Source organism: Sparus aurata, chromosome 8 (assembly GCF_900880675.1).
Source record: "Sparus aurata chromosome 8, fSpaAur1.1, whole genome shotgun sequence".
Classification (NCBI taxonomy): Eukaryota; Metazoa; Chordata; class Actinopteri; order Spariformes; family Sparidae; genus Sparus; species Sparus aurata.
This window is the reverse complement of record NC_044194.1, coordinates 5,663,126-5,690,282: the sequence shown is the minus strand read 5'-3', so window position 1 is coordinate 5,690,282 and position 27,157 is coordinate 5,663,126. Positions and strand designations below refer to the sequence as shown.

At 41.8% G+C, this 27,157-nt stretch overlaps 2 protein-coding genes and 1 long non-coding RNA gene across 5 annotated transcripts; 2 read left to right on the top strand and 1 right to left on the bottom strand.

Annotated features, from left to right (window-relative positions):
* The first annotated feature begins 1,827 nt into the window (after nucleotides 1-1,827).
* Nucleotides 1,828-6,454, top strand: irf7 (interferon regulatory factor 7). Its single transcript, XM_030424699.1, has 10 exons — nucleotides 1,828-1,982; nucleotides 2,293-2,446; nucleotides 3,953-4,124; nucleotides 4,214-4,314; nucleotides 4,414-4,465; nucleotides 4,595-4,711; nucleotides 4,803-4,999; nucleotides 5,084-5,285; nucleotides 5,386-5,501; nucleotides 5,620-6,454. The coding sequence occupies exons 1-10, from the start codon at nucleotides 1,975-1,977 to the stop codon at nucleotides 5,809-5,811; spliced, it is 1,311 nt and encodes a 436-aa protein (XP_030280559.1). The 5' UTR covers nucleotides 1,828-1,974; the 3' UTR covers nucleotides 5,812-6,454.
* Nucleotides 6,455-6,812: 358 nt separating this feature from the next.
* On the bottom strand, nucleotides 6,813-22,028 carry phrf1 (PHD and ring finger domains 1). Of its 3 annotated transcripts, none has more exons than XM_030426161.1 (20): nucleotides 21,927-22,028; nucleotides 21,241-21,317; nucleotides 20,639-20,786; nucleotides 20,377-20,508; nucleotides 19,933-20,129; nucleotides 18,456-18,539; nucleotides 18,203-18,336; nucleotides 17,758-17,849; nucleotides 16,907-17,085; nucleotides 16,437-16,569; nucleotides 16,167-16,279; nucleotides 15,810-16,000; nucleotides 15,236-15,358; nucleotides 14,652-14,806; nucleotides 12,496-14,335; nucleotides 11,069-12,372; nucleotides 10,880-10,956; nucleotides 10,312-10,461; nucleotides 10,083-10,214; nucleotides 6,813-9,093 (listed from the first exon to the last, which is right to left on the bottom strand). In XM_030426161.1, exons 3-20 carry the CDS (start codon nucleotides 20,724-20,726, stop codon nucleotides 8,929-8,931), a joined length of 5,289 nt encoding a protein of 1,762 aa, XP_030282021.1. In that variant the 5' UTR covers nucleotides 20,727-20,786; nucleotides 21,241-21,317; nucleotides 21,927-22,028; the 3' UTR covers nucleotides 6,813-8,928. The 3 variants fall into 3 exon arrangements, with proteins under 3 accessions (XP_030282021.1, XP_030282023.1, XP_030282022.1); XM_030426163.1 differs by having other exon boundaries at nucleotides 10,083-10,211; XM_030426162.1 differs by lacking the exon at nucleotides 21,927-22,028 and having other exon boundaries at nucleotides 21,241-21,336.
* A 3,437-nt stretch (nucleotides 22,029-25,465) lies between these two features.
* On the top strand, nucleotides 25,466-26,902 carry LOC115586091 (uncharacterized). The gene is made up of 2 exons (XR_003984805.1): nucleotides 25,466-25,688; nucleotides 26,612-26,902. It is a non-coding gene; the product is annotated as an uncharacterized LOC115586091 (long non-coding RNA).
* Nucleotides 26,903-27,157: the final 255 nt, after the last annotated feature.

The window sequence follows — 27,157 nt, the reverse complement described above, 5'->3', positions numbered from 1 at the left end:
CCATTAGTTTTTGAGTGGAAATTAAAAATTCAAAAATGGAAAGCCGTGTTATAAAGTAACCTAAAACCTGAATATGATTATAAAACAATAATGATAGTATAACAACTTTTGGGGGAACATAAGGAGATATGTAGAGATATGCAAAGAATAGAAGAAGATAATCGTGTCCTTCCTATACCATGACATGTAGCCTACAACACATCTTTCAGATCCTTTGCTTTAAAAGGTACTAAAAGGAACTTATAATAGGTTGTGAAAGAGTCTCAATTCTAATATTGATGCCTCTTTATGACCCACATGAGCAAACGAGCCCATCAGCGCATTCCGACTTGTCTGGGTTGGATAACTCATCAAATTAAAATTATTTTATTGGTGCTGAGGATGAACTGAGGAGTCTCGCAGCCCGAGGAAAGAAGCTGCTCAGTAGTCTGGTGGTACCGCGTGTACATGCTGACATGTTTCACCATCGTCAGATTTTTTTTTTTTAACCACAGAGGCCATCAGAATAACCAAGAATCACAGTTCCTTGTATTTGCTTTAAAGCGCTCATGAGCACGAAGAGTGAAAGCAATAATGTTGCATTTTACTACTGCAAAGGTTTAAGACTGAGCTAGTCTGCATACTTTATATAGTTTTTTATTGTTTTAATCTACAACAATGCACCATATTCTATAACATCATATGTTTGTAGAGTTTATTTTCTATGGGAGGTAAAACAGCCTGTTTTCAGAGAGAGTTTTTTGTTTATTTAACTTATGTCGCTTTTCCACTAAAATTAGCGGGTCTACACAGGTAATTCAAACGCGGGTACACTCACCAAAAAAACGCTTAATGACCCCCATTCCCACTTCCTGCAGCCATTTTTATCTGAAGCCTCCCGTCGTACATCAGTGACGACACGGCCACGTCATGCATGCGCCGGAAACAGTTGTAACGGTTGCCTATCTCGAAATAAGCGTCTATAAAAGGGTGGATAAATTATTTTGAGCGACAAAAAATTATTCCTCACTATCATAAGTTGAGACATTCGGTCCGCTAACATCTGGAAAAAGTCTAGAAGAGCTACACGATGACATTATTTTATCCCCATTCAAGGTAGCCGGGCGCTAAACCGGAAGTTAGCCGGCTCGATCGGCGATCCAGGTAATTTCAAAAGCACTACTTGCCTGAGATGTGGAGGAGAAGGAATATAAAGTGGCATAACATGGAAATACTGACGCAGATGTACTATTATAATCGCATTACTCACATATTCTGTATCTGTTTCAATATTACATCACAACTATAGTGCTAACCTTTTGTAAAATACAGGCTATAGCTAATAAGTTATTATTTCTCGCCGCCGTGTTAACACTGCAAACATATACAGTAGGATGACTCTCTTGGCAGGAAAAGGTTGAGAAAACTCCAAAAGCCATAAACCTGTTTGAGAATGTAACATGATCACGGGTTCCACCGACTTCCACTAAAACCTGTTTTATTGTGAAAGTACCAGCCACCTGCGGGTTTGTGCGCGGGGCTTGCTGAACGACCAAAAGGGAGAAAAACATGTGGGTGATGAAATGCAGATGACGTGCTGATGCAACAAAATCGTCAATACGGCTTTCACTTTCTCTGGATCATTTCCCCGGGATGAGAATTTCCACCCTGCTCTCACTTCCGGTCCGCAGGAGGGTGTCTTCCATTTGCTGACCGCGAGCAGCCGGAGTGCTATTTTTCTAACCCTGTGTGATGTGATGAGGAAATGTCCCGATCCATCTCCGTGAATCAAACCCACCCATTCGTCGGAATTGCCTCCAGGAGATGCCCCACCTCCCCCCACCTCCCTCCCTCCCTCCCTCCGTCTAGTTCAGCAGGGGAGGAGACATCCAAACCTTCAGCATGATGTCACTGGGCCGGCTTCCATAAAAGCAGTCAAGGTTTTCTGAGGAGTCAGAATTGCTGCTCCTCAAAGAGTATCACATTGTCTGAGACATGCAAAGGTAAGAAGAAACACAGCCTATTTATATTTAAGGGGATAATCCTCATGTCTTTGTTTTGTTTGTATTTAAATCCTGTGTTAAGCTGACACGGCCAGTAAAGTTTGCATGCTGCAGTGTTGTGTTTACATGGGTGTTTTAAATCTCTCTGAATGTGTATGCAGGAACAAACCCTTCACTGTGTAGTCTGACCCACTTTCACCATAGCAGCTATTATGTCCGATGCTTTTTGTGATTGTGGTCATGGAGCTTTGTCTCGCTTCCTCTCTGTCTTTCCTCCACAACCCTGACCTGACATGTGTCCCTTTCTCAGCCCTCCCAAGCCCCAGTTTGCCAGCTGGCTCATAGAGCAGGTGGAGACGGGCCAGTACACCGGCCTGCGCTATGTGGACCAAAACAAGTTCAGAGTCCCCTGGAAGCACAACTCAAGAAAGGACTGCAACGACGAGGACAGTAAAATATTCCGGGTAGGTCCAAAGGGCTCAATTAAATTCGTCACAGCGATACTGCTGTTATCTGATTAGAAAAAAAATGTTTGATGGCTGTGTTGACATGTGTCTGACTCAGTAATACCACTGTGTTTGCAAAAGTTGTAAGAGTAATAGTCAGGCAAGCACATTCCTCAGTGGCAGTTACAGTAAAACACGACAATGAAGATTCATGTGTGATTGTTTTATGATATTACTGTAAGAGCGCTGATGTCTGCCAGGTGTCGCCAAGGCCAATTATAGCAGAACCCGCGCTGCCACTTCCACTTTCGCTGAGTCAAAGTAGCAACGCCACAGTGGTGCCAGGCTCAGAGAAACACTTCTCCAGTCAAAGATATAATATGTAACAATTCTGCATGAAGATATCTAAAAACAAGCACATCTTTGTTGTTTATTTTGTCAACTTGAAGGTTACTTTGGTGTTCACAGGTCAAGGGGAGTACTACTTCATATGTTTGGGGGGGGGAGTAGTATAAAGCCTTTTGTGGCTCCAGAAGACGCTGCATGTAATCTGATACATTTCCTCCAGTGATGTCACTCAGTGGCAGAGTTGCATCGTGGGTAATGTAGGCGATGGGTTTTGAATAGTAGTCCACTGGTCCAGCATTGTGCTCCTAAAGTTTAAAAACAAATTATCGAAATCGACACAGCAGAACCAGAGACGTCGTCTTTTTGCATTCCATGCGTTCCTCTTCCTTTTCGAAATATGCCTACATTACCCACAATGCATCTCAGCCACTGAGTGACATCACTGAAGGAAATGTTATCAAATTTCATGCAGCTTCCTCTGAAGCCACAAAAGGCTTCGTACTACTTTCTTCAAACATGTTGCAGTACTCCACAAGACCTGTAGACACACTTTAATCTGTCAAGTTGGTGGAGTCGCCCTTTAAGTACATTATCAGAAATGTTCCCATCAACTTCCATCGAAGAGAAATCAGTCGTTTTGTTCAAGGTAGCAGTGAGTTTGTTTTGTCCGTCTGTTGCTGTAACTCCAAGGCGAGTCAGCAAGTAAGGCAGGAAGTGGGGGAATGTGACTAAGCGTGTTGTTAATGAACCTTCAAAACATTTCCTCATCCAAGCACATTTCTGCCTGAGTCACGACAGATCGATTTTAATGAGCAGGGGTGGTTGTTTTAACAATGAAAACAACAACTCCCATGATCCCACGCTGCTTATGTCCTTTATTGTGTTCTGACTGAAAGACGCCTAGGGGCAGAAATGACTTACCGTGCCTTTTAATGAAACAATGAAAGCACAAGTCATATTACTTTTAAACAGCTGTGCAAGTCACTATTGAGCATAGTGTATGTGATTAATAGTTGATTGATCCTAGTGTAGCTAAACATGACATCATCATCTGTAAAGTAACTAGTAACCTCCGCTGCCAGATAAATGTAGTGGAGTAAAACATTTCCTGTATATAAATGTCTGTGTTTTCAGCAGCTGTCATCATATTTAAACTTCTCCTTGTGTGGCTGACAGGCATGGGCAGTGGCGAGCGGTAAAATCAGCGAGTTCCCCACCGACAAGGCCAGGTGGAAAACCAACTTCCGGTGCGCTCTCAACAACCTCTCCGTGCGCTTCAAGATGGTCCAGGATAACTCCAGGAATTCCGACGACCCTCATAAAATCTATGAGATCATCAACACCGGCTGTAAGTGTAGCCTAACATCCGAGCCTTCCGCCGTGTAATTAAGAGTTTGAATGCAAATGTAAGTGGGTGTGTTTTTCTTTGTCTTCCAGACAACTACGAAAGTGTGCCGACACAAGATTCCCAGGAAGAGTCCGACATGACTCAAGATATCTACTGCTCTCCTACAGAGTGCATCCCCTCGGGAGCTGAGGTAAAATATTGCCTAGAGCGCTCTTTCACTTCTCTCTTCACTTCACTTCACTTCCTTTTATTTCCTTGTTGTTGACACCGTCTTTTTACCTCCAACCAGCACAATCTGCTCAACAATTTCATGGCCTTGGATCTCGGGAACCACCCGTTAGGTAAGGTAGCCTTGTGCAAAGGAAGTCATATAAATTAATCAAATTCTCTCCACCCGTTTATGAGTTAACATGGCGTATAAGGAAGGTTGAATGTAGTTTTAATCTGCTTTTTTTAATTGCTCTTAATAGAGGAGCAACCCTGGGCAGAGAGCTATGTTCAACACAATCAAGATGTCCTGGGGAGCTATCCTGTAGCAGCTGAGATCCACCCCCAGCTGATACCATTACAGCCGGCTTACTATGAGGGTATGTTCAGCTAAATTAAATGGGAAATGTTCTAATTAATTATATGTAAATACGTCATATTTAATATGTTTTTGTTTTGTTTTTTTCACAGCAAATCTTCCACCAGTCCTCAGTTCGCCTCTGCAGCCATTGGACCTGGAGATCTCCATCCACTACAGGAAGAGGGAGATGCTGAAGGTCACGTACAACACCGCTCGTCTGCAGCTCCACTACCTCCAAGAGGCTTCTGAGCCCGAGGCCCATCACATCTGCTTCCCCTCCACCGAAACTCTGCTGGACCACAAACAGGTACCGTCATTATACCGCTGTACATCCTCAGCGCGGCACTGATTTATGTCCAAGTCTTTCTAATCTCAACCTTCTTTACACCAGATCGATTTCACCAACCGCATCCTGAACAGCATCCAGAAGGGTCTTCTCCTGGAGGTGCGGGAGACTGGCATCTACGCCTGCAGGCAGGACAGGTGCCATGTGTTCGCCAGCACCAGCGACCCAACCGTGGCTCACCCAGACCCGCGAAAGCTTCCCCAGAACACCATGGTGGAGCTCCTCAACTTTGAGAAGTATGTGAATGGTAGGTGTGAATCTCTTTGTTTCTTTTAAATCACTCATTTCTTTTATTTGAAGCCCGTTTGAACTGTGAGATTAAAGTCTCCACCCGTATCTGTGTTCAGAACTGAAACAGTTTAAAGACAACAACGGCAGCTCTCCGAGATACACCATCAACATGTGCTTCGGGGAGAAATTTCCTGATGGGAAAGCTTTGGAGAAGAAGCTTATCGTAGTCAAGGTAAAACACTCTTTCCCATTTCTTTTTTTTTTCCAGAGCTTCACCTCAAAGACCACATGCAGTGTTTGAGTTACAGCTACAAGTGCTGTAAAAAATGTCCGTCTCTTTTCCCCGGCAGGTGGTCCCTCTGATCTGTCGACAATTACACGAGGCGGCCCAAATGGAGGGAGCTTCATCTCTTCACAGCTCCAACGTCAGCCTACAGATGTCGCACAACAGCCTGTTTGATCTCATTAACTCCGTCTTGGGTCTGCCAACCGGGGACCTCGACCCGGCACGGGCTGCTGCACCTTTCCTACCTCAGAGCTGAAATATGATCTTGCACTCGCCCCCAACTGCGACTTTTTAAAACTACCTATGGGGGACCACACGATACACCACATCCTGCTCTTAGATAAAGCTTAGTTAAAAAAACACAACTCACTAATGTGCCACGATCGACTGTACCTTCACCCTCCTGCTCTGCATCGTCTCCGCTTCACTTTATCATCACACAAATCACACACCGTAGGCAAAAAAAAACTGACATTTTTATCACTACATTCAGAGCCGACTCACTTCACTTGTGGACTGTTACATTTCTGTATTTACTTGCCTTAGCACAAACTTTTCTACGAGTACTGTAAACGTTAAATTCTGTCTTAATGAAGTGTTTGATTTTGCTGATTTGTGTAAACAAATGATGCCTTACATGATGGTTAATCCATTCAACCCTGAAAAGCTTTTTTGATCACATTTATGTTAAATAGAGCTAAAGATAAAGTTGACTACTGTATGTGTTTAAGTTTTTTTAATTGTGACACACAGCTAACGAAGGCACTTATATGTATATAAACGGCCATGGAGGATCGTTTTGCACTTCACTTTTGTTAACCTTTGTAATTATTTGCTGTTCGTCTTGCACTTTTCATACTCAACCCAACTGAATTCCGAATAAATCGTTCAGCCTCGAATGAGTGCGTTAATGTTTGACTCATGAATGCTGGGAAGTGTTACACAGTCTGATGCTTTCTCGCAGCCGCATCAAGCTCAAGCTTTTAGGCAAATTAGACTTTGGACTCTTAAGTTCCTGGAGGAGCAGCAGAGCCATTACACAGAAGCTTCAGGTTCAACCATGATAACCCACAAAGAAATAAAGACAGAGTTCTTTTTTTATTATTAAAACATTGTTCCTGAAAAGAAAAACAAATGACTACAGAGGCTGTTTGCAGATTGACTCAACGGTGATCACAGGCAGACAAAATTCATGTAGCAACAGCCATTATTATATCTTCTAACCGAAACATGAAGATAGGACAGAATATGACCAAATCTCATTTATCATCAGTGATTTATTGTCATCAGTGTTTTCTCTCAGAAACACCCTGTCGTGTTTGATCAAGTAGATGCAGAAAAAAAAAGCAAAAATTACATTCAGATAAAACATGAGCACCTGTTTTTTTTGTTCGAGATCCTGCCACTCCAGAGCCGAATTAAACGTGACGCCGAGGAACGAGGCAAGTCCAACCACCCTGCCCTGCTGATCAGTTTTAACAGTGAGCAAACAAATACGACTAATAGAGAACAAAATGGTGAACAAGCTGAACCAGTTTCTCTCACGGACATTTCTGTTAAAGACAGCAATGCAATTAAGTACCGCAGACGTCGTTTCAGTCTAAATCACTGAAGAAATTCTGTCGATGTTCCCGATTAAAAGGTTATGTGCTTATTCTATCAAACCTACCTCGGAAATGCTGCGACTCGAGATGTTCCTTTACTTTTTCCATAATAAATTGATCTCACAAAACCATCAAATTATGATAAAATGATCTTAAAAAGAGGTCCTGTGTGTGTGGGATTTATGGGAATCTATGGGGAAAAGATATTCATAACTGTGATTTCATTAGTGTACCATCACCTGAAACTGAGAATCATCGTGTTTTTTATTACTTTAGGATGAGCGGAGAGCGCCGTGTTTCTACAGTAGCCTAGAATGGACAAACCAAGCGCTGGCTCTGGAGAGGGCTTTTTGCATCTTTTTAAAAATTGTTCATGGCCGCAAAGTTTCTCTAACATGCTTGGATGCTAGCTTGAGGTTAATGGTTACAGTCAACGCAAGATGCCACTAAACCCTACACACTGGACCATTAATATATATATATATATGAAGAAACATGGAATACAAAAACAAAAAGTTAAAATGTTCAACACCACGTAGACATTGACATTTTTTCAAGATAATACAGGCTGTAATTCGGCCAGTCAGGCCGTATTAATGCTTTTCACTCCAAAATATAATTCTTAACTGTGGCATCATAGTCTCTAATACTTAAAAAAAAACAGAATGCCCAAAAACAAATCAAATCTCTCTTATTCAGGATAATGGTGCTTTTCTTTTGTTGTTGTTTATTGTAATTATTATTTTTACGCATTTGGCACGAAAACAAAATATTCCCTTGTTCTCTAAAACCTGTTTTTTTGTTCTACATTTAAGTCATGTGGTTGAAAAAAAAAAAAAAAATCGATAACGCTGTGAACAGAAGAAAACAAGTACGCCCAAATATAAGAGGCTGTGTTTTGAGAAGAGTGACTCCTTTGTTCGTTTCAAGACTACTGATCCTCACATGTAGTGAACACTGGTCTACATTTAGCCCATTAGACACGGATATTAGAGGTGTGGAAGACAGGTTAACAGATTACGGGCTTTTTTCAAATACAAAACATAAACAAAATCAACTCTACAAACTAGAACATTTATCAGTCAGTCATTCAGAACAGGCAACACAGATGAAAGGAACATATAAGTGGATATATCAAATCTATATTATTTACAACCAAATCTAAAAGTGTTCACTGATAAATCTTCTACAAAAATTGCATAACAGTGTCTTTCCTTAACATGACAAGTGCGTTTAATATGCATTCTCTGCATACTTTGACACCACCTCTCAGCAAACATAATGAGTCCTTCCACTGATAAATACCCCCTCCCTCCCACATAACAAAACAAAAATCATCAAAAACTCAAAGCCCATGCTGCAGCCTCCCAGTGATATGTCTGTGGAGAAACCTACCTGATTTATCACTCCATGGAAGGGTCTTTTGAGATTTGCCTCCTTAAGGCACAACCTCGCCGTCTCCTGTTAAGTTTCTGAGCTGCACTACGCGAAAAACAACCGGATCTTGGCAGTGACAGTCCAAACACGAGACACCAAAAAGGCGATGTTCGAGTGATCACCAAAAAAAAGGTGTATCCTCATTGTTCAAGTTAAGATAGAAAGCTCGGGATCAGAAAAATGTTCCACTTTGAAGCTGTGAGCAAATCAAACAATTATGTCGAGAGAGTTTGAGATCATATCCAGCAGTAGGATGCTAAGTTAAATATGTTGTAACCTAACATGTGAACAAGTGTTTGCAACGGGAGTGGCTGTCCTTGCCTTTGGCCTCCTCATGGGCTGTCGGAGGTGCTCATGCCCTCCGTCTGAGCGTCCGGTGCTTTTCCTGAGTCCTCCCCTTTCTTGTGTTTCCGAGCATGTTTGTATTTGTCCACATATGCCTTGACCAGATTGCCGACCTTCACTGGGTTGATCTCTCCGCTCTTGCTGTGGCAAACCTGACAATGAGGAACACAAGAAATAAAATCATATTTATGGAGAGTGTGAGAGATGCTTTCAGTACGAGTTTGGGTGAACTTTCAGTATCTTGCAGGGTTTCTGCAGGTTTGAACACATCAAATTAAAAGACTTTTTAAGACCATTTTGAACTAAATTTAAGACCTACACAAAATACGAAAAAGTAAGGAAAAGTGCGGCCCCAGAATTACTTTAAAAACTTTTTACATCCAAATCTGTTGCCAAAATGTTTAGTAACCGTGTTCAAAATCCAAAGCACCTCCGCTTTCAACGTCAGAGTTGAGCCGAAGATGGTTTGAATGTCGCTTGAATGTGAGACGGTAGAGGCGGTGCAGAGTTCGGGTCGAGCAGAACTGGATGAACTTGGACTGGGAACTGGTGACAAAGGCGTACAAAACTGTGTGATCGTGTGACTTTTAGAAGCTAACTGGTGTTTTTCCAATTTTGTGTGTGACACCAGCGCTTTCACACCGAGTGTGCTCAAGTTGAGGGTCCTCTTTCAGAGCTTCCACACTGATTAATTACTCATTATGAGGTTTGGCTTTTGACCTACTGAATGCTGGTTGTTAAAGCCAACACTTGCTAAATTTACACTTTCCCGTAGTTGTAGCAGATTCCGTTGTCCAAGTCTTTCCAGAACTGGCGAAGTCTGCGGTGATAAATTCCAAGCAGGCTGTTGGCAAAATGCCACTTATGTTCCTGGTTACTTCAGAAAGAAGTACAACACGGAACTAACTGTGAAAAACTAACCAACACATTTCCTCCAAAAAAAACAACAAAAAAAGGCGACAACAGAAGTCTAAATGAACGTACAAATTTAAGACCTTACTAAATGTAATTCAAGACCTATATGCAAAATATGGACGCATTTAAGCCTTTTTAAGGTCTAAAATTGAGCTTGTCAAATTTGAGACTTTTAAGACTTTAAGAGCCCGCAGAAACCCTGATCTTAGCAAATGTTTTAACCCACCTTCTGGACGGCTTTGCGTAGAATCTCTTTGTATTCATCCTTGTTGATGTCTCTTTTCTGGTAGAAAGGCTTGATGGCTAGCTTCACCTCCTCTATAGCTCTCTCCTGCATGTGGAGCTTCTTCAAGTACTGCTGAAAGAAGATAGACATCATTAAAAACTCATGACAAAAGAGTGAGACTATTTGAGATATTTAGTTCATAGCTTAAACATCCAAAAGCCAGACTTACTTTGTCTTTCCTTGACAAATCCCCATCCTCTCCCTCTGCTTGTCCAGTGGTTAATAAATCGTCAGGAAGTGCACCATCAGATGTGGAGGAGCGACTGAGCGAGCCACCAGCTCCTTTTTTGGAAGGGTCGCAGACAGCTCCAGTGGCATCCTGTTAATTACAATTAAAAGATTAAACTAAATCGAAAACATTACAGGAAAAACTAACATCAAAAGTAAAAAAGCATCATCACCTATTAAGTATTAAAGGGGTGTTATGTGTCTTATACAGACTTGCATATTACATGTCTATAATATGAGGGATGTAGTGGAATATGTGATGACATTAGATATGCAGACAACAGCTTTCATTTCCCAGGTACAGCTTTACTTTCATTTAGCCTGAAAATGCTTCAGAATCAGTTTCTGTTTCAGTCACGTGACTTATCAATGCAAAACAAGAGCTTCTTTTAGATAAACGCTGCCACCCTCTGGCCGTTTCATCACATTGAACATTTGATGCTCCTCTACAAATACTTGATGCTGGCAATGTTAGGTCATCTCTGCAGTGACGAAGGACTCTGTTGTACCTGACTCGATGTCTGGGCGGCTGAAGACGGTCGGCGAGCTCCTTCCTGCTTCAGCCTCAACTTATACAGAGCCAGCTCTGAAAGAATTCAGAAAACATTTGACAGTAAAACATCTGTGACCACCATCTATTGAAGTTTTGTGAGCAGCCAGCTAAAACTGGTGTAGAGCCATTTAGCAGAAACACTTACTGCTTGCTGATTTCTCTGGTTGAGGCCCCTCAGGCTCCTGGATATTCCAGGTAACTCTCTTCACCGGGGTCTTGGATTTTGTTCCAGCTACAGTTGGTTCATTTTTCTCCTCATCTACAACCTTCTCCTGTTTGACAGATGTGGCGATTCCCTCTGTGTGCTCAGACTTCACATAGTCCAGGTTGTCTAGCATCATATCAACATTAAAATCATCATCAGAGTCTGAGAGTATGTGAACTTCCTGCTTCACAGGGACAGTTAACCCAACAGTGTTTGGTTGTTCAGGTGAGGCTACTGACACTGGCTGAGCCTGAGACTCTGTGTCCTCCAGGCTGTTTTCTGTAACAGATGTTGTCAGTGTAGAAAATGAGGTGACAGAAGGTGACAGAGACACTTCTGGGGAACTTGGCTCAGTTTTAATTATGGGCATTTGACAAGGCTCCGTCTTGATACTTTTAGAAGTCTCAGTCTTGATATATTTGCAATTCTCTGTCTTGATACTCATACAAGGCTCCGTCTTGATGGGATGATCTTTAATTCCTTCCTTATCTGCGCTTTTGTCTACCACTGAAGCAGGGACGTCACTTTCTTCTTTCTTAATTGGTTTAGTGATAGGTGAATCTACAAACATATCAAAAGATGGTTGTTTTCCTTTCTTAATTTCTTTTTCAACCTTGATCTCTTTCACCTTTCCTGCTGTTGTGGCCTGGCTGTCTTTGCATTCTTTTTCAATTTTAGAGGCGATGGGAAAGGACGGAGTCTCCTGTTTAATCACAGAAACAACTTTCTCCTCTTTGATGGAGCTTCGAGAGATGTCCTTCTCTTTTTTCTTGTCCTGTAACCGTTTGGTGTCTTTCGAGGATGAAACAGATGAGCCAGAGGTTTTCTGTGAACTCCTGGATGATGATCCTTCCTCTTGCCGTCTCTCTCTCGAGCTGGATCTTGACCTGTGCCTCCTCTTGTCTTTTGACCGATCCCTCACCTTGTCTCTGGCGGCGGGAGGTGATTGTTGCGGTCGTGTGCGGTCTTTTCTTCTATCCCTGGATCTGGACCGTGATTTCGACTGTGATTTTGAGCAAGACCGACCACGTTTGAGGTCTTTTGACCTAGCTCTGGATCGGGATCCAGATCTGGATCTGGAACGTGACTTTGACTGAGATTTTGAGCGAGATCGACCACGTCTCTTGTCCTTTGAGACCCGCCTTCTGTCAGAGTCTCTCTCTCTGCCATCACTTCTCTCGTGGCTCCTTTGTTTATCCTTGTTCCTCTGTGAATGCTCCCTGCTGCTCGAACTGGAACCAGACCTGAAATCAGTGATGACAGAAAAAAGAATCTTAACTGAACAGAACTTCAATAAAAAGGTCAAAATGTCAAAACGGATGATTACCAAATAAGTGATACCGGGAATATTAGACAATTGCATTTACCTTGATCGCCTCCTGTCTTTGGATCGTGATCTGGACCGCCGTTTCTTTCTGCGGTTCCTGTCAGGTGAATTGGACTTCGAGCTTTCTGAGGTTGAGCGTGCTCTCCTTCTCCTCTCTCTGGACCTGGACCGCCTTGAACTCCTCTCTCTGTCCACTTTCTTTTCTTTCTGCCGGCCTCCCTGACCTGAGGCATGATGGTCTCCCTTTCTGCCTCTGTCTGTATCCGGACTGCTAGAGCGTCGCTCCTTCGAAGTTTGGAAGACTTTTTTCTTATGGCCTAAATCTCTTGAGGGGGACTTGGAACAGGATTTGGAATCCGATTTAGTTTCTGTCTTCACGGTCTTCTTGGCGGAGACAGAGCTGGATGAGGAGGAATTGTTCTTACAGTTTGAAGGAGCACTGCTGGGGCCTCCATCACTCTCCTCTTCTAGAGTCTCTCTCTCGGTCTTTACAAGGTGATGAACAGGTAGTGTAGCGTCTGGAGTGTCATCAAACCGTTCAGCGTCCCCTGCGTCATCCAACTCTGACTCTTTCTTAACTTTAGTGCTTTTTAATTCTGTTTGTTTCTTGGTCTCGGTGTCTCCCAGTCGTGATTCTTTTTCAACCTTGACACATTTCTCTGAACACTTGACCTCCTGTGATATTGTTTCCTGAGCACTCGAACTGCTTGGTTCATCGTCTGAGATCTCGGTCACCTGTGTTTCAGTTTTAACACGAGCCAGGCCCTGCTTTCTTTGCACTAAAGCCTTCCCCTCGTGTGTGGTGTGTTGGGGTCTAGCATCCAGGCTCGTGCTCTCAGCTTCAACGTCTGAGCTGCTCGAGTCTGACAAAGTGGGATTAAAGGGATCGTAAATATTATTACTGTCTTGTTCCTTACTGCCCATTGTACGTGATGCCAGGAGCATCTGTTTATCCCTGCACAGCTGTCTCTTTTTTGCTTCATCTTCCTTTTCTCTCCAGGGGTCCCGCGCACTGCCTCCACTGGCAGAGGGTGATGAGACGCTCAGCCGCCTTGAATTCCAGGCGTTCCCACTGGAGTTAATGCGAAAACTCACAGACGATGTGGATGAGGAAGATGAGGAATAACGAGGGTGGCTGCCAGGTGAGCCAGCGGAGGAGGAAGAAGAGGAGAATGAGTTGGAGAAGGTTGATGACGAGCTTGCTCCATCAGGCCTCGACCTTTGGCCCCGACCGTCTGCCCTGCCTTTCTGCTGGTCTACACTTTGCTGCCTTCCCTTGTCTCCAGCAAGACTGTTCATGCCAGTTTCTGGCATGCCATAACCATTACTACTGGTGGTAGAATTACTGCTACTTCCCCTGCTGCTGCTATAACTGTCATCATTTGTGTTACCACTGCTGTCCCTTTTTATTTTTGGTATCCTTGGAAGAACTGACACGCCTTCCCACATGGGCTTTAAAGGTGCTTTTTTAGATTGTGACGAGGATATTCCCTTGCTCTTGGAGCTGGAGTGAGTGGTGAGGTCGATGGACGAGGGCGAGCTGAGGACGCCAACTCCATTGGTCCCCCTGTGACTGGGAGGGTGGGGGGGTCTGACTGAACTATGTGGATGCAAACTAGGATGACCTCTGGGTGGTAAATCCGAATGGGGAGATGGTCGGATGTGGCTGGCTGAGGAGGGCATGTGGGGGGGCAGGCGAGAAGAGCTCTGGGATAAAGGTCTGTTCGTGGAGCTATGGGAGGATCCTGGAAGGTCTCCGTGATAGTGTGGAGACAGAGAGTTGTCTCTTTCGGTGGGTGACATCATTGGGTCGATCTGGGTGCAGGCATCTACTGAGCTACTGCTACTGCTGCAACCAGGCTTTGATGCAGACGGCATTACTGTAACGTAAAAAAGAAAAGTATTAACACATAAAGAGTGGATGAGGCTGTCTTCCTTCTTTTGTTTTACTTTGCTAGAGTGCTGGGGAAAAAAAACAAGAAATGGAAAATCATGACAGGAACATCCTCGGTTAGTCACAATCAGCCGAGAATGAGTGAAGAACGACTCACTGCCAGTTTACAGTTTGATGTTCACCAGCTGGACACACACTTTGTTTAACATTACGTTGAAGTTCATTTGAAGTCATTTGATATTAAACAGGTGGACTTAATACAAAGGAGTCCATGCTCTTTTGTCTGTACCACACACACTTACTTGGCTTTGTAGCTTTGAGGGAACCATCTCGATTGATAACGACATCAGAGCTGTCCATCAGGAGCATGCTCTGTCCCGATAAGATGCTGCCCAGCAGGTCAGGCACAGGAGCCGCCTCCACAACACCCCCCGACTGGGGGACATCCAGCCCCCTCCTGGTAAAGCACAACAAACATATAGTCACCATCTTGATCGCAAAGACTGAGACACATCTCACAATAAAAATGTAGGAAAATTTTGGAGCTGCTGTTGAACTATTCAGTATTTTTAAACTGCTCATCAGTTTCAAAGACCACCTCTATTTTCAGCAGATTTAGGCATTTAATTTGTCACAAATAATGGTTCTCTCCAACATCGTAAAAAAGTTAAATATTCACAATTGCTGACACATCTACAACTACAACCGATGACGTTTCAGAACTGTGTTCTTACACTCTGCTGTCGTAAACACTAGTTCATTTTAGAGAATGATTTGCAGAATCAAAAAGCATGTCACTAAGTAAACTATAAATATGGATGAGATCCAAATGATAACCTACTCTGGAGAACCAACCGCATACCCAGCAACGAAAAGCGGATATTACCTTGAAAGGCTTGCAGTGAAGGGTCGAGCTACAGGCTGGTGAGAGCGAAGAGCAGAGCGAGAGATCCCTCTTCTCTTGGCCTCCAGCAGCGATGTAACGCGGGCCTGCTGCTCTTCCTCCTCCCTGATTAGATCAATCATAAAACACAATATGTTCAGATATATGAAAAGACGTATACACAGTGAAACATTAACACTAGCCACACATGTACTGTATAGTTAGATTATAGTAAATGCCACATATTAATGATTATGTTAATGCTCACCAGAACAATACATTTGTCTGTAAAGTGGATTTTTAAACGGACTCTTGTTGTTTGATTACAAAAAACCATTTTCATGATACAGCCATGCTGTGAACCATCAAAGCAAAGCACACAGTGTACATATGTGAAAGAAATCAGCTGCTTCAAATCATTTATATCATCAGATAACAAGACAAATAGCTTGCCGCAAAGTTATTCTGCCAAGGAGTTGGGACCAGTAGGACCCAATATCTATCCAGTCCATTGTACGATATCAGAAACAACAAATATCTCAAGTCTGTACAAAAGTATGAACTTTATTCTACGTACTGATCATCGAAGGGATCCAGGTCGAATGGATCTCCGTAGATAGACAAGGATGCAGCACCTATGTCAGCACGCATGCCACTTAGCGTGTGCTCCGACGGTCGGTACACTGTAGGAAGTGAAGAGCTCTTCTTGTCCTTTACGATTCCGAGATTATTAGCAATACGGCCTCGAGGAGTGGTCTTCTTCATCAACTAGAGGTGTAAAAACATAGGTATGGGGTTTATGAGGAGAGAAAAGCTTCTCATGTCGACACAAGCAATTAAATATTCATGTATTGACATTAAAATGTTAGATCGTCTAGTGAAAGATTTAAAACCAAATCACTTAAATCTCAAGAGTGATGTTGATGACACTCACCAGCTTTCTTTTGGATTTAGTCCTCCTCGCTTTCCGTCTCCTCCTCCTGACTCCTGTACTAGCTACTTTTCCCTTTGTACCCCCAGCAGATCTTCTGACCTTTCTGCGCTTCCCTGTTCAATCAGAAGAGTTATCTGTCATTAAAATATGGCCCATTTTTTTTATTGCTGTCCTATGCTTTTCCTTCAGCTACATCCATTCATGTGTGCTAGTGATTATGTTAACCCTATCTTAAAACGGTTATGTGTTTTGATGTCTGTGTTTACTTACCAGACCTTCGCCTGCGGGTTGATGGGACACGAGGTGTGAAGTCTCGTATATACACAGACGTGTTGAGCCCAGCCACCACAGCATTGATAGTCTCATCAAGCCAAGTGGACTGAATCATATATGTGGGAGCCAACTAGTGAGAAAAGGTTTGCATCACTCCACTGGTTCGCTTTCACAAATCCTTACTGTCTGAGCACACATCTCAAACACATGCATCGCTCCTCAAAACACACATTTCAATTAACAATCAAATCCAACAATAGTCAAAAAAACATGCCATCATTTCTGCTGTCAGTAGCACTCCAGTACGTCATCCAAATACACAACTTAGTGAGTCAGTTAATCTCTTCAGCACAACCACAAACATTGTTCAACATCAAGACAGTTCTGTAAAATCCAGCCTCACATATGAGCTGTGGGAGTGAGTTAGAAAATAAGCCAAGACTGAAGCATCACGCCTCATGCCAAACCTGCGATGTGCGTGCCTGTGTGATGCGATGTCGGTTGACATTAGCCCGAACCCTCTCGCTCTGCTGAGTGCGGGCGATGGCTCTGGTGGGACCTGCAGCGTGGGCCTGAGAGCGACTGGTGGCAGGACGGGCAGTAGAAGGTAGGCTCTCTGTGTCACTGATTTCTTCAGCTGAACCCCCTGAGTCAAGAAGATATAAGCGTATGACTTGATAGAAGATGCTTAAGCACCATAATGACCAAAGCTACACATGAATAAGAAGTTTTTCTATGAATGTGTTTATCTTTAAATAATAGGTGAGCTACATGCATACAGAGCCATTCAGGAAAGAAAATAGAAGAAAGTGTCAACCAGAGCAATCGTCAGCAGTTCACTTAAATATGTAAAATACTGTATAATAAAAGATTAATTATTCAGATTAGGAATGGAATAGAAAATACACTGTTGTCTGCAAAAGAGCAAAATGTTTTGTAATTAGTCAGAATTCCTCTATTGTCCCACAAATGGGGAAATTTGTTTGCCACAGCAGACAAAGGATATGTATAGTGTTATAAAAAATAACAATGGTAAAAAATAAATATAATAAAAAGGTAAGAAATAGAATAGACTCGTATATATACACAGAACATAATATTGTACAAATCTAACATGTGATTATAAACAGTGTGGCAGTGAACTGTTATTTACAAATAATAAATATGGGTATTATAAAATTGACCAGATAGTGCAAACTAAAAATGAGAAATGAGTTATGTATAGTTGTATTGCACAGTGCAGAGTGAGGACTACAAAGTCCAAAACGTTGTTTGAGCATGTATGAACTCAACAAGGCAAATTAAGGTGACGGCTTACTTAAGTGACGGTTGCTGGCTTCACACTCAGGGCAGAACCATTCCTCTACAGGAACAGCGTCAAGAGGAGGTGTGAGACACTCCATGTGATACCTGTGGAGTAAATAACAACACATTTCTGTAAAGATAAGAAATCAGGATCAGGTGTGAAGTCTGTAAAAAAGCAAAAACTGATATTCTGCGCACTAATAGCAGGAACACACTGGAGGCGGAAGCGTTGCCAAGCCCTCTGGCAGTCATGCTAACCAAATAGGTTGTTCATCGCAACCAGCCGTGACTGTTTGGCATCTGTTCTATTTTCTATATGAGCAGCGAGGACAAACTGTGCTTATGTTGTGAACAGCCAGGCTACAGTTGACATGCAAATAGATCATTTGTGGCTCTTCCGCCTCCTGTTTTTCTCTGGCATAAGAAAGTGTCATGTAGTAGAATAATATCTATCTCACCCAGCATCACAGCCATCACAGAGCAAGAGGCGGTCCTCACGGTCACTGCCACCACACACCTCACAGTTGGTCTGCTCCAGGTCCAAATCTACTCTTTCCTCTTGACCTTCCTTCACAGGCTTTTGCACTGTGATCTAAATGAAGAGGCAATCACATAAATCTCACATGAGCGATTACTTAATCAATCAATCACATATAAAAAGTGATACATTTATGTTATTAAGTTTTGCTACCAAAGACTGAGAACACTCACCATTTTCTTCACTTTGCCTCCAAAACATTTCCTTAGGTATATGCTGTTGAAGGCAATCCGGTCTACAGGACACGAGTTCGCATTCTAAGTAGTGGAGAAAAAAACAACAAAAAAAACATAGGAAGTTAGCCATTCAGCTTCTCACATACAGGTGAAACTCGAAAAATTTGAATATCGCGCAAAAGTTCACTTATTTCATTAATTCAACTTAAAAAGGTGAAACTAACATATTATATAGACTCATTACATGCAAATTGACATATTTCAAGCCAAATCTCAGAAAATTAAAATATTACATGAAATCAATTAAAAAAGGATTTTAAATATAAAAATGTCAGCCCTCTGACAAGTATATGCATGAATTACTGCCTCAACGCAGCGTGGCATGGATGCTATCAGCCTGTGGCACTGCTGAGGTGTTATGGAAGACCAGGATGCTTCAATAACGGCCTTCAGACAGACTCTGGACTTAATAAAGCAGAGTGGACCAACACCAGCAGATGACATGGCTCCCCAAATCAACACAGACTGTGGAAACTTCACACTGGACTTCAAGCATCTTGGATTGTGTGCCTCCAGACTCTGGGACCTTGGTTTCCAAATGAGATGCAAAATTTGCTCTCATCAGAAAAGAGGACTTTGCACCACTGAGCAACAGACCAGTTAATTTTTCTCCCTTTAGCCCAGGTAAGTCGCTTCTGACATTGTTTGTTGTTCAGGAGCAACTTGACAAGAGGAATACGACATTTGAAGCCCATGTCCAGGATCCCTCTGTGTGTGGTGGCTCTTGATGCAGTAACTCCAGCCTCAGTCCACTCCTTGTGAAGCTCCCTCACTTTTGAAAGGCGTTTTCCTGACAATCCTCTTCAGGCTGCGGTCATCGCTGCTGCTTGTGCACCTTTTTCTTCCACACTTTCCCTTCCACTTAACTTTCTATTAATGTGCATTGAGACAGCAATTTGAGAACATCCAACTTCTTTTGCAATTACCTTTTGAGGTAGGCTCAATGATGGTTTTCTGCACAACTGTCAGGTCAGCAGCCTTCCCCATGATTGTGAACTCTACCGAACCAGACTGAGAGACCATCTAAAGGCTCAGGAACCCTTTGCAGGTGTTTTGGATTAATTAGCTGATTAGAGTGTGAAACTTTGACCCTACAATATTGAACATTTTCACAATATTCTAATTTTCTAATAATCATCAAAACTATAACTATGAAATATACTATGAAATATCTCACTTTGTATGTAATGAGTCTATATGATATATACGTTTCATCTTGTAAGTTGAATTAGTGAAATACATGAACTTTTGCACGATATTCTAATTTTTCGGGTTTCACCTGTATACTAATAATCATCAAAACTATAACTATGAAATATACTATGAAATATCTCGTCGGGTTTCACCTGTCTACTAATAATCAGGACATAAGGTGTTCTCTTCTTTGGCTGAGACGACATGATGTTAAACCCACCTTGGCCCATTCAAGGATGCAGTCGAGGCAGAAGTAGTGCTCACAGCTCTCTGGTGTTGCGACAGGCTGGCTGTTGAATGAGTTGAGGCAGATGGGACACTTGTCTGCGTCCTCATCCGAGCTCATCCCTTCAAAGTCCGCAGAGGTCCCCCCGAAAGCTCCACCCTCGGCCTTAGCATCTTCCTCCTCTTCCTCATCTGATAAGTCAACAGTGAACCACAGAAGCTTATTATTCCTCTTTCAACTGTACAGAAAACAAATGCTCGCCAAGTTATAAAAGTTGTGTGTAGGCTGAATGAATCAGGAGATAATAAAGTAGGACTAGTGTTTTTTGTTATTATATAAATCTTAATCAGAAAATCAACTTGAGCAAAGATAATTATATGATAATCTAGTAATAAACACAAACAAACAAAAAGCAGAACACCATGACAGGCCTCCTACCATCCTCCTCTTCTTCTTCCTCCTCATCCTCCTCCTCCTCATTATCCTCTCCATCTACGTGCTCCTCCTCTTCTTCCTGACCACTGTCAGATTCTCCCTCCTCAGACTCCTCTTCAGCATTATCGGAATCATCTTTTAAAAAAACACACAAAAGAAAAGAAAATAGATATAAATGCATGAAGTTTTTAAAGCTTTGAGGTATTTCTGATATTGTACTTGATCATCAGCTCATGATACATAACCAACTTGCTGAAAAAGCTACCTGAGATGGCCCACAGTGCCGCCCTTTTCCCTTTGCTGTGGGCTGTGTTGCGGTTGATCAGCTCATCCTGGCTGTCCTCGTCATCCATGGCTGACCATCAGAAGATCGGCAGAACAAAAGTCTCTGACAGCTTTTCTCTGAAATGATCCTCAGAAGACAACAGTTGCAGATATCATTTAGATAACAGAACCTAGATTTTACTTCTGTATACATTTTGCTATTAATCTGAATCCGAAATCCTTTAATGTCCTGCAGACGGGGACATTTGTTTGTCACAGCAGCGACAGAATATTACAAAAACAGAAACATATTACAAGAACAGAAACAATAGCAAAAATAAGCAATAAAATTAAAAAGGGAAGAAATAAATAGACATATATAGATATTTACATGATATAGTGCAAAATTAACAGCAATTTTTTGTTAGAGGTAGATTTTAAATACAGATAATAAATATGGGTGTTAAGGAAATTGACCAGAAGTGACCTTTGTGCAGACATACTGCACAGTGCAGAGTACAGTGTGAGGTCTACTCTGCACTGTGCAGTAACGTTATGTCTGTATGTCATGAAGTGCATTGACATGCAAGCTAATCTACTTACTGCTTAAAGGGCAGGTGATGAAGGAGAAATGTTGTGTCAACTTTTGTGGAATGACAAGTTGGTGTTATTCCTGAGTCCTTGAGCAGAAAAGGAAAATGATCTTAAGCATGTGCTCTTGTCTATGTGCAGCAGTAATGCCTTCAGAGAGGAGAGGAATCGAGCAAGCAACATCGTCTTACAACCTGCGAGTGACATTTGAAACTATATCACAGCTTTAATGAACCACATGCTGTGAATGACTTTCACTGTGAGCTGACAAAGGGTAAAGACTAAGTAACATTTGCTAGCTAGCCAGCAGCAGCAGGCTGCAGACTATGCTAACGCTACATTTGTAAACAAAGAAGAAAACAGGGCACCAAACAGAGCTCTTCTTCTGTGCCTCACGTAAAATATACATACTGCATAAACGTAGATACACATATTTTAGATGAATGCACTGTCAATAATGTGTGACTGGCCCGTAACGCTGTTCTTAGTGAACAAACAACGCTAGCTCGTAACATTAGCTCCAGTGTAGCGTGTTCGCTAGCCTCGTTGCAGCTAAATTTAGCTAACGTCAACTAAAAAGCTCCTTCGAACTTTATATTAAAAATACACCAAGTGTGGAGCAATATACACGAGTTCCCTATTCAAACCTCTTAACTACAGTGTCTTATTTTTGCATTTACAGGTGATTTAAGACCTACCCTATCAAAAAGTGGGAGGTAATGTGTGATTTGAAGTCTCGGTTGTTGATGGACACCGCCGGCTGGCTGCGGACGGAAATGGCCGAGCGCACTCTGACGAGCGCGACTCTTAAAGAGACAGTACACGTTTATCTGACGTCACAGTTGACAGTACACGTGAGTCTCGGTACAGTGTTTACACTAAGAGGCAAATATTGTATTTTTTGCTCAAATACATTTATTTGATGACTTTATAGTTAGTTAGTTATTTTTTTTGATTGCATTCTTAGACTTTAGACTTATATTCATCCCACATTGAGGAAATTCACTTGTTACAGTAGCAGTTAGACAGACATACAATAAGAACAAGACTTAAAAAAATACTAAAAAAGATTTAGATAGGGTACAAAGTAGATACAAAATAGAAAGAACTATATGCTATGTGCATTATATACAGGAAAAAGAGGTAATGTGCATTATATACATTTGAATAAAGTGTAAAAGTATTGCCCTGTTGAAGGCTGGATGCATAAATAAATAGTGTTTTAATTAAACAGACTCAGTGTAGGAATATAATTATGTGAGAAAAATAAATAAATAAATATGAGTAGTATAATTGCACTGGATAACTGCACAAGATGGCAGAGGTAGAAGTGTAAGTAGTGCAAGATAAGTAGGTGCTTATGGTGCTACATTAAGGGTTATTGGTGTTGAACAGTCTGACAGCAGTTGGAATGAATGACCTGCTGTAGCGTGACCGCCGCCACTGCACCACATTTTTGAGTAAATGTATTTTATTTGCAATCATCTTTAAAGAAACAAACAAATACTGATTCTGATAAAGATTCTTTTTTTAATGCTGAATATCGGATCGGATAATCGTCCAGGCCAATGATTGGTCGACCCTGAAATACATACATGTTGACATATGAGTAATTTACTTGTACTTTTCATAAAGAAGTACATTTCAGCTCGAGTTCTAACAAGAACCAAAAAAGCTGATCCCATCACTCCAGTTCTTCCGTCAAACTACACATTTCAAAATCATGCTTTTGGTTTATAAGGCACTGAATGGTTCTGGGCAAAAACACATTTCTGACCTGCAGCTATGTTCTGAACCATCTAGACCTCAGAGGTCGTCAGGTACGGGTCTGTTTTCAGTCCCTAGAGTCAAAACTAATCATTGAGAAGCAGCGTTTAGTTTTTATGCTCCACATATCTGGAAGAAACTCCCAGAAAACTGCAGGTCGCTCCAACTCAACTACTTTAAATCACGGCTGAAGACCTTTCTGTTCGCCACTCAAGGCTTTGAACCGCACTGTGACTTTTATTTTCTAGTCTTGTCTCTTTTAAACCTTTTTTTTTCGCTTACTTTCCTAATTTCTTAACTTGTTTGAATGTTTTGTGTCTTGATGTCTTCCTACTTGTTTTGAATGTTTTTTAAATGCAATTTCTTAATGTTTTGAATGTCATTTTTATGCCACTCTAAAGCACTTTGAGTTGCCTTGTGCATTATGCTATACAAATACATTTGCCTTTCCTTAATATCAGATGTTTTAAGCTTATTATATATATTATATAGTATTTCTGTAGTTTGGCAGTTAGTGTGCATGTAGTGTGTCCAGTCACATTAAAGAAACATGCTGCAGGCGCTGACCTCGCTATCACTACTAAATATCTACTTATCACAATTTAACAGGTGTTAATTAATATATTGACTAATACACAATAACAACACAATAAAATGTTTTCTGACACTCGGTAAACATGTAGTTAATCTACTCTTACTTGTACTTTTGATACATAAGTACATTTAATATCAGATATTTTTTGTTATTTACTCAGGTACTATTTTATGGAGTGACTTTCACTTTTGCCAATGGATTTAAGACTTGAAGGTACTTTTTACAACACTGAGTATTTATGTATATATTATGCATGTTGGTGTGTTCAGTCACATTAAAGACACATGCTGCAATCTAGGCAGAGTACAGGTGATCACTACTAATTACATGGACCAATACACAATAACAAAATAATGAAAAGTTTTGTGAGGTCATTCTTAGAATAGAGAAATAGGCCAAATTATTAAAAATATAAAATATGGTTTGAATTTTCAGTGCATTCACTGCAATGTTTGCACGCTCACAATGTAAATGATGTTCACACAAACTGACACATGGCCTCAAATTGATTACACAGGGTGGTTCAGCTTAGTAATGTGGTTCAAAGTGCACACACTGACCACACTGTCAGCTGTTCTTAGACACGAGTTAATCACAAATCAAAAAGTTAATCATAAACTATGACAAGATCCTATTTCCCATTTAGAATCCAACCCTCAGTTCATTTTTTAAAGTGTTATAATACTCTTATTAGCTCTAATTTCTCCCTTCATGGTGCTGCCAGGACTGAACAATCAGTCAATACAGTAATCCAGTGCCCTTGTCGCCCCCCAGTGGTAACTTCACATTGTCAATATCAGCTGTTACGTAATACTATACAATTTAATCCTGATTTACTACTTTCTGTCATGGGGTTATGTGTGTCCTGGCTGTGGATAATCCGAAAGGCCTTTGATATGCATAAAGTGTTGAGAAGGAAAAAAACCTGAAAGGTAAAGGACCCCCTACACCAGAGAGAGAGAGAACATCATGTGACAAAGAAAGAACATCATGTTCCAGAAGAAAGAGGGGAGGGGGTCACATACATTAAGTGTGTGTATATATACATATATAATAAAAGAGGTAATTTCTTATAATTAACCTTTGGAAAAATAATAGCATTGTATACTTATATGCTATTATAATTAATTAAATGACTACAATGTGTTAGAGTCCAAAAGTTAACTTTTTAATGTGATTTTTCAAATACATGTAAATGTTAATGATAACAAAATCATAAAACAATAATAAAAAAACAGACACAATTCTAATTTCAGATTCGAAATTACGTGATATACAGTTTGTTAATGACGTCAGGGAGTCCTAAACTCTCGCTCCCTAAATAATTGAGTGTTCATCATCTTCCTCCTCCACCTCCTCCTCCTCCTCCTCCTCCTCCCCGCCGTCATCATCAGATCAGACTGTCGTGCTGCATCCTTGGTACGTGCACAGCCACACTCCGCTCATGGCAACACTGTACACAAGTAAGCCGAGTTCAACCACTTCACACTGTAGGGGTAGGGGCGTCCTTTCACCAAACCGCTTATAACACCCGTATCCCGCCTCCTGTGGCAGCTGTCGCGTCACACTGCGTCTATTTAAGTCTAAAGTCACCTGTGTGGCACCTATGTTTGTCATAAATAATGGCGCGGGGCGGGAAACTGTTAACACGATAATGGTTCATTCCTAATGTACGACGTGCAGAACTGAACGCGCCGCACCCCAACTATAACTCTAAATCTCAACCGAACATGCTGCTAGGACAAGCCCCTCCCACTAGATGGCTCTATTCGTCTGTTATCGCTAAAGGGCGGGGCTTGCAACTCCAGCGCGGCCGCTCATTGGTCGAAGACGGCGTCGTGTTTCTTTTCAATTTGCATAACCAGGTCGGGTTGCAGATGCAGGGGAGTGGGCAGGGTTGGGGTAGTGCAAGTGTACTGAACTTCTGCGTCGGTGTACTATAGTCCTAAAATACAGCTAACTTTAAGTCATGCACTGTGATTTCTTTAAGAGAAAAAACAATGCGGATGTGTGGAGGGATGGTAGACGTGCTCCTGTCGCCGGAAATGCAAGATTTCCTCCTTTAAAATTAACCTCAAAAAAGAAAAACTTGGGACTGGTAAGTAGCTCCCTTTATCTGCCACTATTCTTTATTCTGTCTATATGGTGTGGACGGATCAGGCCACATCCACTGCTATCACTGCGAGGAATTTATTCACACGTTTCTTTTTACAGCTGTCAGATGGAATTATTAATTATTTAGGAACTTTTTTTTTTTTTTCTCCCTGAGAATTGAAATGGAAAGACGTTCATTATATTGTGGTGGCCAAATGCATACATCGTGTACCAAAGGCCAGTTGTAATTGAAATTTCTGTGAGTTACAGTGTTGTTATTCTAGATATTAACCCTTATTGATTTGATTGCGTTTTTATACGTGTTTTGTGTGTAGATGAATTTAATTTTTCATGTTTATTTCATTATATTTTTTTTTTTACCAACTTTCAGGGATTTTCTAGAAAGCTCCACTCCTCATGTTGACTGTTTCATTACTGCCCTGATGACAAACAGCCTTTTGTCTGTGTGACTCCACAGATTATGTGTCCTCATGTCAGTTTAATATGTCTGAGATCTAAAAGCAGGTAAGCCACTGACTAACGCACATTGCGCCAGTTGCCAGTTCCACTGTGCGTGTGACAGCGGCTAACCTGGTTTTGGGAGCGCTTCTCATCTTTTGTGCCCCCCGTCCAAGAAGAAACCAGCACCGATCCGGAGCGGACGCACACCAGTCCACCTCCTTGATCCCTTCCCTGTGTGCACATTGCTGCTGCTGGGACAGGCCTGTTCGACATGACTGCTCTCCCAGTGGTCTCCATGTGTACTGTAGCCTACTTCCTCTCATGATCACAGACTGTACTGTCCCCCTTTATTTAGGGCCCGTAGGTTTTTGCATTCCCTCTTTTGGAGCCGACCTCCCTTGTGCCACCTACTGTCAAGAGCCGTTGGTGAGTGTTTTGTTTCTGTTTCTGTTTCATCCGTGTTAGGATTATCATCATCATCGCCTCTGCTTCCAGATTTGAGGTCAGGGGCCCCGCAGGGGTTCTTCGAGGAGATTCCCGGCGGCCCCTTCAGCGAAAATGAGCATTACTTAAAAAGACACTGAACTTGTATAACGTGTCGCACTAGTGGAGGCAGGTTTTCCAGTCGTTTCCTAAATTGTGAAGCAAATTCCAAGAAGTACGTCCAGATCGATTGTGTCCGCACATTATGTACTACAATGTGTCTGCTTGTGTAAAGTATCCCTCAAGTGCAAAGTAAAGTTTCTACTCCAATCAGTTGTGGCATTATGTATCTTACTTTCTGTTTGAGCGTGTAATGCATTTCCTGGTATCACTGAGGGTTGTTTTATTCCCACCGGTGCATAATGACTCATTGTGACACAGAGGAATAGATAAGTGCAGCATGTCAGACTCATTAACTTGTGGCCGCATTCATCACCGTAATGTGGACGTGCTGATGCTCACTCTCACTCTCGACCACGGAGAGGGGGCTGGATTTTTTTTTTTTTCCCAGACGACCGCTCGCCTGTC

Excerpts from the sequence above, each read along its gene's own strand:
- irf7 (XM_030424699.1), top strand. Across the intron at positions 5,000-5,083 it reads CTCTGCTGGACCACAAACAG|ATCGATTTCACCAACCGCAT; the intron begins GTACCGTCATTA and ends TCTTTACACCAG. Across the intron at positions 5,502-5,619 it reads AGAAGCTTATCGTAGTCAAG|GTGGTCCCTCTGATCTGTCG; the intron begins GTAAAACACTCT and ends TTTCCCCGGCAG.
- phrf1 (XM_030426161.1), bottom strand. The coding sequence starts at position 20,726 with ATGGATGACGAGGACAGCCAGGATGAGCTGATCAACCGCAACACAGCC. Across the intron at positions 20,130-20,376 it reads GGAAGAAGAAGAGGAGGATG|ATGAGGAAGAGGAGGAAGAT; the intron begins GTAGGAGGCCTG and ends TTGACTTATCAG. Across the intron at positions 16,280-16,436 it reads AACCCGCAGGCGAAGGTCTG|GGAAGCGCAGAAAGGTCAGA; the intron begins GTAAGTAAACAC and ends CTGATTGAACAG.